General features: G+C 42.2%; 1 protein-coding gene across 7 annotated transcripts in view; it reads right to left on the bottom strand.

Annotated features, from left to right (window-relative positions):
• The window catches only part of fam184ab (family with sequence similarity 184 member Ab), a 75,486-nt gene that overhangs the window by 30,425 nt on the left and 31,859 nt on the right, over positions 1–13,202 (bottom strand). Inside the window, exon 1 of one of the 7 annotated variants that reach the window (XM_047021133.1) lies at positions 11,624–12,660. The exons of 5 other annotated variants lie outside the window; for them this stretch is intronic. In XM_047021133.1, coding sequence (XP_046877089.1) covers positions 11,624–11,806 — 183 coding nt within the window. In that variant the 5' untranslated portion in view covers positions 11,807–12,660. Of the gene's footprint in view, positions 1–11,623; positions 12,661–13,202 lie in introns of those variants that run through there. One more of the 7 variants, XM_047021134.1, reaches the window with a different exon arrangement.

The raw sequence follows: 13,202 nt of genomic DNA on the forward strand, positions 1-13,202 counted from the left end.
GGCAGAGGAGAGTGCTGCTCTGGTGTCATTATCCTATAATGCATTCTCTCCTTCATTTAACCAGAGACTGATCTGTGACTCTCCCACACTTCCCTCATCGTCTCTCTGGTCTTACAGCAAATGAAGAAATGACATATAACCTAAAGTATTCTAACACGTGTAATAGGCCAATGCAATGGTGAACTGGCTGCCTGTTGAGTACTTGTACTTATCATCTTCCAGACAGTGTTTAACCAGTGTGAGTGTCTGTGTGTGTGAGTGTGTGTGTGTGAGAATGTAAAAAATGCAGAGTCCAATAGATAAATGTCAGGATGTTCTCTGGGATGCCCTTACGAACCCTATTGACTGTAGCTGATCAATACTGCAGCACTACCCCGCACAGTTCAAGCTCAACATCGAACCGTATACCAGCAGGTACCAAAACTCAGATAGCATCATTTGTCCAATGAGACCAATAACTCAACAGTCACTGTTAAAAAGTTACCGAACTAGCCTATAGATCCACATAGATCTAGTCTACAAGCCAAGGCATTTACCAACAGATTATGAAGAGATATTCAAAGGAAACTCGAGGCAAACACTAAATGGGCCTAGTTGCAGTATGCTAAATAAAACCTATACACAATGATCTCAAATGTCAAACATTACTTGAGTAAACCTTTTGTATACATTTTTTTACAACACAGTTTTTTGTCAGAATATGACATTGGACCCAGACAGCTGATTATGTACTTTTCATTAGAAATATCTATGACAACAATTCAAAATGAACCGATCTGGGCCATTCAGTAATTTTGTTGATCAAAGTTATCAGCTCAGAAGGTCTGTGACATATCCAACAACATTAGGCCAACAGCAGCAGTCTACATAACTACAACATTAACTTGTACCTGAATGAGGTAGAATCCTACTACCCCTTCATTGACCAGGCACTATCAAAACTACCTTCTCCTATATATATATTACCCTTCCCGAAAGCCTTTAAACTAGTATTGAATTCGGGTGAGACTAAGTATTATTGCTTTAATTGATTGTGTCGACACTTTCAATTCTAAGGCATCTAGATTGATGAGAAGCTGTAAAACATGTTGAGCTGGTAAAAGATCACAGCTTTCTTTTGAAAGCCTGTTGTGTACTTATCATCATTATCATACGTTATATGGTATATTTGAGATATATGTACCATGTAACTAAATAGGAATAGCCTTCCTATAGTGAAAACAGTAGGTAGCATACATATTAATTAGGGTTGTAACAGTATATTGTGGAACAATATATCGCAATACAAAGATTTTAAAACATGCATCATAAAGTTATTAGCCTGACGTTGTCATAATTCTAGTCAGAATATGAGTCTGAAACCTCTCCGTTGGGAGTATTTCAACCAAAATCGTAAAAAAAATGCCTCTTCGCTCAATTGGATATACCTACGACCAATCAGAGCAACATAGTATGTTGTTTGTTGAAAACGAATTCAACCCAAGCGCTCTTTGGTGACGTGGTTGATTACGTTACTGTTGATCATCTGTCCATCATTGTATAAAGCCCGCCCTGACAATTTGATTGCTCCGAACAGCTCCTGTTCGAACATACTTTTTCCCAAAACTAGCGACCCCAGACCCAACTTCCCAACCATTTTTTTTTGTGGGCGGGGCTAAGTTGGGCTGGCAGCCAGGCTATAGAGTTATGGCAATATTTTGACAATATGACGTCTAGTTGATCCTATTGGTTGAGCTACCAGCACGCAACCTACTCTTCACCTGCGTCATGTGTGCATTTATTGCATTGCAGCTATATCATAGAGCAAGGAATGAGTTTGGTACATTTGGTACATCCTTCTCGGAAGAAGGTGGTCACTGCAGATAGCCTATCGCTTCCGAAATGCTGGCCTTCCTTAGTTTGTAACAGTTCGTACGTACTGGAGCCCCACCACCCCTCCCTGAGAAGCAAGGCCGCTGATCTGCTCCAATACTGAATATGCATGGCCTGTGGAAATGGATTTAATGAAGTAAAGAGATAGTGCTAATTAGTGTAATTATAATGAGCGGTATCTACTAAACTGCAAGGTGCACCTTGCATCCAGGAGGCAATTAAGCCAGAGGAGGGGAAAGGATCTGTTAACTCGGCTTGGTTATAATAAAGGGCGCACGCACACAGCTTGACTGGCTGCAGTGGATGAAAGCCAAGTGGAGCCGTGACGCAGAGAAACCTCCTTGCTGTAGCCTGGGTTCCGACGGTCAACGAGTTTCTATTAAAAGCCTGATTGAGCGGGAAGAGCCAGGCACACATCTGGTGAGTTCCTGGGCTGTTGAGGTTAAACTTGCCAGGCTGACCTGGTTGCCAAACAGACATGGTTCCTTTGAACGCGTTCTGGTGACAAGCTCATTCCTGTGTGTAGGTCAACAGGTCAGGTAGTCAGCAGTACGCAGAGTTCCTGTCAATCAGCAGAGGGAGGCGGTTTGAAACAATGCTTGGGAGATAAGTAGACTTTGCTGCAAAAGTTGAAGGTGAGTGGTTTAGCTTTAGGTTAGATGTTTCGAGGCAAGTGCAGAGGAAATTTGTTTTGATCCCCACTTCGCTAGATAAGAAGGCTTTGGTTTAGCTGTTGTTACGACAGATTGGAGTCGCAGTCTGAGTCAAGACTATTCTTGTTTGTGACATCATCGGTGTCGTCTGAAATACGGATATTCTTCACAGTTTTATGAAACAGATTCATCATTTTCATATTCCAGCAGCAACATGCTCTAAAATTAAAATATTTAAAACTGGACTACATTTTCGGAAAGGTGCTGTGAATGAAACATTTCCTAACACAGTCCAAACACACCCGCTTGTACAGATCAAGACTGACCTACAGAGAGATATTAAAGAGCTTTCCTTTCCATATTGTAGTTTCTCGAACCTTTCCAATGAAACGGAGAATCAAAAGATCTGCCGTTTTCTGGCCACTTTAGGATGGGTATCGTGGCCGCTGTGTCTCAAGGAGTGTGAAGATGGCCACTCTGTGAGCACGCCCCTAATCTATAGCAGATGTCTGTCTCTAAATTCTCCGTCGCCCGTGGAGAATCGATGGAAAGGGAACTAGACAAAGGATGCGTATTCACCGGAGAGCTTTAACTTCAGCGCAATAGTACTTGCCTGCCTGTCTGAGTTCCTTGCCAGTTTATGTGTGTTTGTGTGTGTGTGTGTGTGTGTGTGTGTGTGTGTGTGTGTGTGTGTGTGTGTGTGTGTGTGTGTGTGTAAACCCCAACACACTTCTGGGAAGGTAGGCCTCTGGTGTAGTCACAAAAAGGCATGCTCAGGATGCAGTCCAAGTTCATTAAAAAAACAACTCCGGAAGCATTGTGGAAAATCAATAGGACACATTGGTCTGAGAAGAAATGAGGAAAGAATTATTCAGATCATTCAGATTCCTGAATTAACATTTTTCAACCTTCAAACGTTTTGTTTATAATGAACAATGAAGCACTGTTTTTGGCAAGAGTGTGCTAGACACTATATCAGCCAAATTCACACTAGGGATGTTCAGTAGCTTCCTCAATCCATTATCATTTAAATGATCAAGGTGTTCATTTTCTTAAAACTGTTGCGCGTCATAGAAACACAAAAGCTATACTGAAGGATATTCAGTTTAAATGGATGGTAAATGGACTGCATTTCTATAGCGCTTTTTTACCTTAGCGGCACTCAAAGCGCTTCACATTTTTTGCCTTTCATTCACACTCACATACCGAGGGCGGAGGAGCTGCCGTGCAAGGCGCTGCCTTCCCAATGGGAGCAACTTTGGGTTCAGTGTCTTGCTCAAGGATACTTTGTCTGGGAGGAGTCGGGAAACAAACCGCCAACCTTGCTATTAAAAGGGTTAATGAATGCAAAACCGAGTTTACCTTGTCATAGTTGAATAACAACAGTTTGGTGGGTAAAATGGACATACAGAGAACCTCAAGTCACATTGACACCTCTTTCCTATGCAAATCTCACAATTTGAAACTGCTGCTGTAAAACGGGCGGTTTCCCAAAAAAACACAGATGACCGTTGACGTTAACTCGTGGCTCCACCTTAGTTAGCTATGGTCTGTACCTTTGTCACACCCCAAAATGTACATACAGACCAGCCCACTGGTTGGCCATGTTGCGTCTTTGCTCCGCAGCTTCGCTCGTTGAAAATCTACCAACCAGCGCGCAGCTCATCTAAATATTTGTGAGCATACCATAAAAAGGGAGAAAACGTATAGTTTCATTCTAGGTCTATTTCACAGGGTTGCATTAGGGCACATAGAAGAGCACCCGGGCCATTTTCGGCCCAACCAATGTAACATAACTTATTCGGAGACCTTAAGGAACAGTGTGAAATACCCTTTAAAATCATTCTATGACCCCTTGAGCAGACGACCCTCTCCACCCCCTGAGCCACAGCCGGCCTGATGCTAATGCTTCAAAAAAGCTTTTAAAAAGTCCATAGAAGAGCTAACAGTTTCCTCAAGAGTCCGTTTAGCTCTTGGTGTACAACAAAGCTATTTCTGCAAAGTAATCCAATCCAATCCAGTGCTCTGCAGTGCAGGGGCCTGGATGGTTAGAAAGAGTTCAGAGTGGTTTCGGCCTGAGTTGGCAATGAAAATGGCAACTGAAGTGTTGGCCTTCCAAGTTAAATTCTGCAAAGCTCTATGAATTGAAGTCATTGGACTAAAGGTGGAACGGCGAAACGCCTGCTTTACTGATGTACATTTATACAACAGTGACTTGATGATCCTCCAAGAAGGGGAATAAGTTAATAACTTTTACATAAACACAGTATGGACAAAATCTCTACAACATCACACAATTTGCCTGTAGGCCAAGTTTAAAACGGTTAAATTCTAGGCCCTTCATTAAAAAGTCTTCCAAGACTATAGTGAAGGTGAGTGATCCCAGTCCATTCTGTATTCCAGGAAGTGATTCCGTCTCTCTTTGAAGCTCCAAGCTTGGGTATATAAACTAGGGTACTCTGTGGTGAAAGCCATCAAATGAACAACACGTTAATATCCCTCCAATTTGCAGTGGATTGATTAGATTAGGTTCATTTAAGTAACATTGGTGACATTTTTTTTACCCCTAAAACTCAAGGGACGGAGCCTGGCAAAGTACCTACCCAAGCCACAAACTAAGTGGTGTTTCGAATGAATGGTGAAGTAGGAAAATTGTGATATCTAAATAAATTTGACTTTTTGCTACAAACCCTGAATTAATGATCCTCCGTATACATTCCCATTTTCCATACAATTTTTGTCTTGTTTAAAATGTTTGTCTCTTTCATCTCATTTGTTCTCTCTCTCATCCCCTGCCAGATATCCTGCAGGGCTTGGAGGCATTTGGCTTCTCAGTAGACTAATAACATAATAGTCAGGGTAAAACTGATCTTTCAAAGACATAGTAATGCTGTGTAATCACTCTTGTTCTAGAAAGTTTTATGACTTAATGAAAGGGATTTCGGTTGTAAACCTTTATTCACTGAGTCTGGAGAGATTTCAGTATCCTGCAGCACCCTGAAAACTCTAATTGATGGGTAATGGACGACTTATCGTTTTGCTGTGAGTTGTAGTAATCATTATTGGTGCTTACGGTAAACTTCTGTTAGTTACTGAGAACTGCTATTTCTGCTGTAACGTCGGATGTGAGAGTACTTCCCCTAAAGCAGGGGGAGGAATCCTTCAGTTTGCTACCTGGCATAACAGGGCTTTGGTCTGATATTGAGAAATATTAACCTTGGAACGAAGGTGCGGTCAGGCTGAAATAAAAACATGTCAACTTAAACACAAAGAAAGTTTCTGATCGTCACTCACACACATACGTGTGGCGTATATTTAGCTACGAGTGGGCGAACTGTAATTGCACATTGCTCAAAGGCTGGAGAAATCAGGAGTTTCAAGACACTTTTCTCAGAGACTGGTTGGCACAGCCTTTTTCTCTAAATGGCAACAGTAATTCAATGTACGGTCTATGAGTTTCCATGGCAACTAAATACAGCAGTACCTGCAGAAGAAAAGCGCAAGCGTAGTCTTAGCCCGGTTGGCCATATTCACTAACCAAGCATCCCCAGCTGTTCTAGTCTGACACCTGTTTGGTGGTTTGAGTCTTCGCTCTTTGCTATGGGAAACTATAAATAGTTTTATCATAATATAGAAAAAAGTATTATATAAATATATAATAAAATACTAATATATTTGCCCTTTTCTGACTGTATGTTATAGCCATGCCCATGCATGCTAACATCTAGCCTGTGCCCGCAAATGCATCCTAGTCTTATGTGTATGGTAACTATCCATCGATTTATGTTAGCTTAGCTGTGTCTGTGGTATAGTATCCAGCTTGTAGCTGTAGTTGAAAGTAAGCTATTTTCCTTGGACAGTAATTACAGACTGGCAAACAGTCTAATGGATACTATTGCAGTTGTTATGGTTGCTAAATCTCCATCTGATAGGGAAGGTGGTTCATGCACCTGGCTTTGACACCAGCATCTGAATCAGCCAACAAGCCAGCAAGTCAGAGCTAAATAGTCTACCAAACCATTCTGACAATAAGCAGGTTTGCTAACTCGCATCTGGCAAGCTTTAGAAATTGCCAATCTGTTCCAAGGACCGTGCTATGGTATGTGCGCACAGAATCCTGATCCAAATAAGATGCCAATTGGGTTGGGTCAAAGTTGGCAGGACTGGCTTAACAGAGACTGATCAGTCACTCGCAGTCTTTCAGCAAGTGTTTGCTCCGCTAACGTTAGTGAACAGAGGATTCGGTCACTTTCCCATCCTTTAGGAGGAATACACATGCAGAGCTGTTGTCTAGGATTCAGCTTACTGGGCTAAAAGATGGATGATGCCTGGCCATCCCCTACTGGGTACAAGTTCTGTACTGCAGTGCAGCCTATTTATGTGAGACAGAGCAATGAGCAGCAGAGGCCTGATTGGTTTACATGGTTTATTAAGTGGTGTCATAATCAGAGGGAGCGTGGCCTATATTCACCACCCTGCTACTGGAACACTGACTAGAGAATAAAGAGACTGACAGACACAACGAACTAGAGGGAAAAGGGAGAGAAGAATGTACATCTCCCATGTAAGCTCTGTGTGTGTGTGTGTGTGTGTGTGTGTGTGTGTGTGTGTGTGTGTGTGTGTGTGTGTGTGTGTGTGTGTGTGTGTGTGTGTGTGTGTGTGTTGGGAGGGGGAAGCAGAGAGATAGGATTCGGATGTTTTGCAGTATATGAGGCTAGATGAGTCACCAGTATGTTGGACACAGCGGAGAAATGAGACGAGCATTCATTGCTACATACTCTGCCAGGACCAATCCCAGGGTCGCCCACAGACCAAAGAGTTTGCCATTAGACCAAAAGGACAAGTTAACAGTCAGTCGGGGGCAGGTTACCTCGCCAATCTTCCAAATTGGCTCTGCTATGAATCAAACCATGAAGTGTCTGTAGTGTGAGTGTGGGTGACTGTGTGTGTGTGTGTGTGTGTGTATGTTGCTTGGTTCTCTCTGAATGCCCAAACCCTGTTAGAAACTAATGAGGAATGTAAAAGAGAACGCTCGGACAGTCTAAGCTGGATGAGATCAGTCCATCAGTCTCTCTCTCCCTGCCTCTTGTCTGTGACTGCTCCACAAGCTGGAATATTGATGCATTTCTTTGGTTTGCTTGTTTCACACTAATGCTCTGCCTCGTAACATTTTAGATCAGTCTGGGAAAAGCCCTCCATAGCATTGCATCCTGGCAAAGTATCATCATCCAAAGTATTTCTAGAAAGACGAATGGTGGAGCAGATGGACCAGAGGGCATCGATATCTGTCTGCATTATCTAACAACATCTGTCTGCCTTTAGTTCACATAAAGAATGTTGACAGTCTAAGTTGCTGATAATTATTATCTGATCCAACCAGCTTTCACTGTTTGGTGAAACCTCCAGAGAAAAGGTTAGGCATCTACTAGCCTATTCAATCAGTCATATAAGAGAAAAGATATGAACATTTAATATATCACCAGATTAATTGCAGGGTTTCCCACAGCACTTTTCAGTTAAGACGGCCGCCTATAAGCAACACACGCCTGCCGCCTTAACTACGTCGTCAAAAAGATTTTTTTTTGCAATATCCGCCATTGTCCTGTTTTCCCCCTTCTGTCCCAAACCGCGACCAACGCCAGTCTCCCTTCTTTGCAGAGCGCATTAGTCTATCGCACAAACTACCCCCCCCCCCGCGCATTAGTCTATCGCACACTGTCGCACACTACCCCACCCCGTCTGACAGCAAACACCATCCTACCACCTTAACTAACACATTTTCTGAAGGAAACCCTGAATTGTGGTCGTTTTCTCTACCTATCTGAATCGGTATGGGACCCAAAAGATCCTATTGGCTGGGCTCTAGTGGAGACTTGTCATCCCACAATGTCACTAAAGTCTGGTGTTTGAGAGAGCACGATGCAATCCACCTGTTTACTTGAAGCTATGTGTGACAATGTGCAAGGAACAACACCCCACTTTAATATTCACTAGCCTGTCACATGGGACCATGTGTGAGAGAGATAACTGCAGCGACAAGCGTTGTACACACAGCAGGCCCATCACATAGAGTGTGAGATTAACGATGAGAGGGACGGAGGAGGGGGAGAAGAGATCGAGGGATGAGTGTGAAATAGGAAAGAGGAGGAGGGATCGCGGGGAGAGGGGGAGAGACAGGGGGTGATTATAGATGGATGGAAGGGAAAGATGGGGAGACGGGTGGACGGAGATGTGAGGACAGGAAGAGGGGATGGAAGATCCGTAGTCCATTTATTCCCTTCAGAAAGAAAACAGCCATGAAATTACAGACATGAAATACTGTATAAAGGCAGCCCACTGGGGGTTTGTCATGAGAATGGAAGGAAGCATAGCACTCACGGCTAAAGTTAGCCATTAACTCCTGTGACCTATGACCTCAATTTTAGAGGTTGGCATTGTCTGTGCCTACATACAGGTTTTACCCAAGTAAGTTTAGGCTCATTTTAAAACAAAAAATACTTTTTAAGTCTAAGGATTCTGTGTGGTTGCCATCTAGCTACCAGCCAATTAGCTATTGAACACACAGGTAGGCTATGGTATTTTGAAATAGCTAAAAGTGTGTATTACACAAATCCCTTTGAATTTATGCTTCTGACATTTCTCCAAATTCCTCCATGTGAATGTTGGTGCAAAGTAAAAACAGATTTGTTTCATGTCATGGTCAAAAGCAAAAATACTTCACTTAACAATGACTCGCTGTTTTCTTTTTACAGCTTTTGAAGTCACTCATTATTACAAAACATTTATATTTGACTTAGGCTTATGCTTATTTTTGGACTGGTTGGCTATGTTGTTGATTTTTCTATTATGATGATCAGGTCATAAGGCAAATTGATTATACAGCATAATATTACATTCTACAGCAGTATATTATATTGTCTTTGGTAAAATTATGCCTGATAAGCAGTGTGTGAATAGCACTATACATTTACATTTAGTCATTTAGCAGACGCTCTTATCCAAAGCGACTTACAGTAAGTACAGGGACATTCCCCCCGAGGCAAGTAGGGTAAAGTTTCTTGCACAATGTCATTTTCCACGGCCGGGAATCGATCTGGCAACCTTCAGATTACTAGTGCGATTCCCTAACCGCTTAGCCATCTGACTCACTATAGAGGTATTCCTGGCAGCCAGAGCACCTCTATTATTCTGCGTGTCTGAGATATAGCCTGGTTATAGAGATACCTTGGCCTGTCATAGGAGTGAACCCAACCAGTTAATTAGCAGGCCCTGTAAACTTCAAAAGCCCTCTCACTTATTTACCTCTATGACTCAACACAAAAACGCCACATCATGCCTCAACGCATCAGCCACTGATGAGATGAAAAACGGTGGGAGCACAGGTTGGACATCTACATATTTCAAGCGGCTTATCACTGATGTGTATTTACCGAGTTACCCTACATGTCGTGTGTGTGTGTGTGTGTGTGTTCATGCATGACAAGAATGTGTACTTCATGGATTAACACTACACTTAGCCCAACTGCTGTCAAGATCAGAACAATCTCTCATAGCCTCCTCCCCTGCCACTTGACTAAACAACCCAAACTCACATTGCGCCTCGAAACACTCCAACCAAAAGTAACCAAAATCTCCAGACAAAATATACTATACTACTTACTGTATTTTGTAGTGTATGTATCTACAATAAAGTAAGCTAGCTTTTCCTCTTTTTACAACATCTCAAGTTCCTTCGTTTTGAAAAGTTTGGAAAATGCTTCCGTGTGTGTGTCTCACAGAGAGCCCATTTATCTTAATGAAATCTGACGAGAGAGTGTGACAATCATCCAGGGAACATCCTGTGGAGGCTAATAACTAACCGCTGACATCTCACCAGCAGGGAGCTGGCGGACAGGCTACACCTTTGATTCTCTCTTTCTCTCCATCTCCTTATCTTTCCTTCCCCCTCTCTTTCTTTTGATTTTATTTATCACTCACTCGCCCCCTCCTTAATACCTTACTGTACATTTCCCTGGCTTTGTGAGAAAAACAAGCAGCAGTTATAAATAAGTCTGCCTTGCCTGTTCTCCGTCGGCATTTTCCTCTACATAAATTCAAGGTGGAAGAGAATTTCACCCATTGCTAGATCGGAAGAAATGATAAAGTAACTGACCAGATACGTTGTATATTCTTAAACAGATTTATAGGTAGGCTAGCAGTAACTAACCACAGCAGGTATACATCTTGAGGGGTAGGGTCGTTCTAAAATGACTGACGAATACATTCAAGGGTTCTCATCTGAATGCAGGCTGGTTACTGATAGTGTATCATAAGAAAACACGTCATACAAAGCTATAACTGAGATTTGATCACATCTCCCATGTGGGTTTATCTACTTAAGTTATGCAAACTATTAATACTATAAACTATTAAAACATCCCAGAAGCAGCGAGCCGACCGCGGGAAAAACTGTCTAAACAGGACAGTGCAGCCAACATCCGTGCAACAAACCCGGCATATGGCATTATTTTTGGGCAATTGAGGCCATCAACTGTATTGTAAGCATAAGGAGCAGAACTAATCCAATAGAATACTCAAATAAACGTACAGTGCTGATATTCTGTAGACATGCGTGCCCTGATGCATAATCTCTATCCATTAAATGATTTGTGTTGGATATTCAAACATCCAACATAAAAATATGAAATAATAAAATACTGCGTTTAACAGTTTGAGGTTCACCCAGCATTTGTTCAATAGGTGGACACCTTGGCGATAATAAACTGCGGGTGTAGAGCATGATTCGCTATATGGCCGTGGTAAAAGCTTCCAGTAGAAAACGTGAGAGGGATGTCTTTTCCAATTTATATTTCTTGACATAAATTGAAACTTAAGAATTAGAATGGGACAGTGATATAAGCGACATTTTAATATCAACATGTTCAGCTTTGCATGTGTGAGTATGCTGTGAGCAACAGTACGCTGTGTAGGGATGCTGTCGATGGATGCTACTGGCAGCATCCTCACCTCGTCGCCGCTTAAGTGTACTGCTGTAGCATCAGCATACAAGCATAGGCAGCCGGCAGCCCTTGTAGCTACATTTCAAAGACATCTCTTACCTTAGTAAGCTGGGCTATTTTCTTGCTCATTTTCAGGTGTAGGTCCTGTGTATATTCCATGGCGATGCCTGACTGGTATGACATTGTCGATGCTGATGATGATGCTGAGTTATATTTCCCTGCTCCCGAGGATGGATTGCCAGCAGGGCTGTAGTATTGCTGCCAACCCGTTCCAGTCGCCATCTTCACGATCCCTTAGTTACAGTACAGTATCTAGCGTGCTGTTTTATATAGATTGCAATATGATCAAAGCAGTTACTTTTGTACTTTCCCTAGTAAATAAGTAACTTGCTGCGTAGCTTTAGTATAATGTCTGCTTGCTAGTGTAGCTAGTTAGAGTAACTAACAGCTAACATTTCACGAATCCTTGATAGCTAGCACAAGCGCTAATGATATTCGTCATTTTACGTTTTTGTCCGAGTAGTACAATGGCTGTACAGCTGACTGAAATTGCTGGCCAGCTATTATGTTCTTGCTTTTCCGCTTAATTGTGTTTATGTTGTGGTAGGCAGCGCTTGGCTATCTAAGTAAAGTAGGTTGCTGTTGCACTAAACATCGTTAAACATTCCAGAAATTCCTTGCTCTGAGTCTGACTGAAGTTGATGAGTAACCTAGCACCTGGCGATATTTCTCTGCTTGCGGTTCAGGTGGGTGGATCATGAATCCGATATTGTCGCACCGGAATTTGCCGGGTTGTTGAGATCGGTCCCTCAGAGCATCGCTGTTATCGAATCCTGTACTGGACGAGCCTGAGACGAAAGTGTCGCTATGACAGACCGGTTGCTGCCTGAGAGGACACTGTTACCATGGATCAACTCAACAGCACAGAGAAAGTCAACAGATGAAATGACTGACGTCAGTTCCGTTCGTTCCCATTTTTGCTCTTTTTCATTGATGATTTGTTGCCCTTTTGATGACATCCATTTATGATTTTCACAACGCCATTTGCGTGACAAACTGAACCTCGTGTCTATTCAATGCATTTTCACTTTGAATCCCCAAGTCCGTAGAACTACTGAGCGTAAAGTCATAAATCAAGAATTTAAAACACAGTGAACACCAGCCACAGACAAACTCACGTACACAATGCTTACCCCATTTAGATGGAACTGTTACCCTATTTATAATTTCCTTTATAAATCCAGGGTGAAAAACCAGGGTGAGAACTTGTTCCTCCTCAAATCAAGACATTTAATTACCTTACTGGGAAAACATATTCTAAATAACATATAGTATACTGTAGGTCTTGTCATTTACTTTCACCTGTGGGATTGTAAACGACATATGACAATACATTAATTATCACAGTTGTATCCACCAACATTGTGGCGTTTGTATGCTCTATAATATAGTTTCTATTCATTATCTTTGTGATTGGATTGCTTTGAGTCCCTGTCAGAACTGTGAGTGGTGTTGATTGTGGGAATTTCTAAATGGGGCATATCCTCATTTAACTTTCTGAACATAAATAATGGAACAGACCAAGGTTTTCAGAAAAGTGCTGTTTAGTTCACACATCATGAGAGGTTGTACTGATGGACATGGGGGCCAACACAAGAAGATTTAGAGCTGGGGCACG

Source organism: Hypomesus transpacificus, chromosome 6, assembly GCF_021917145.1.
Source record: "Hypomesus transpacificus isolate Combined female chromosome 6, fHypTra1, whole genome shotgun sequence".
NCBI classification, from domain to species: Eukaryota; Metazoa; Chordata; class Actinopteri; order Osmeriformes; family Osmeridae; genus Hypomesus; species Hypomesus transpacificus.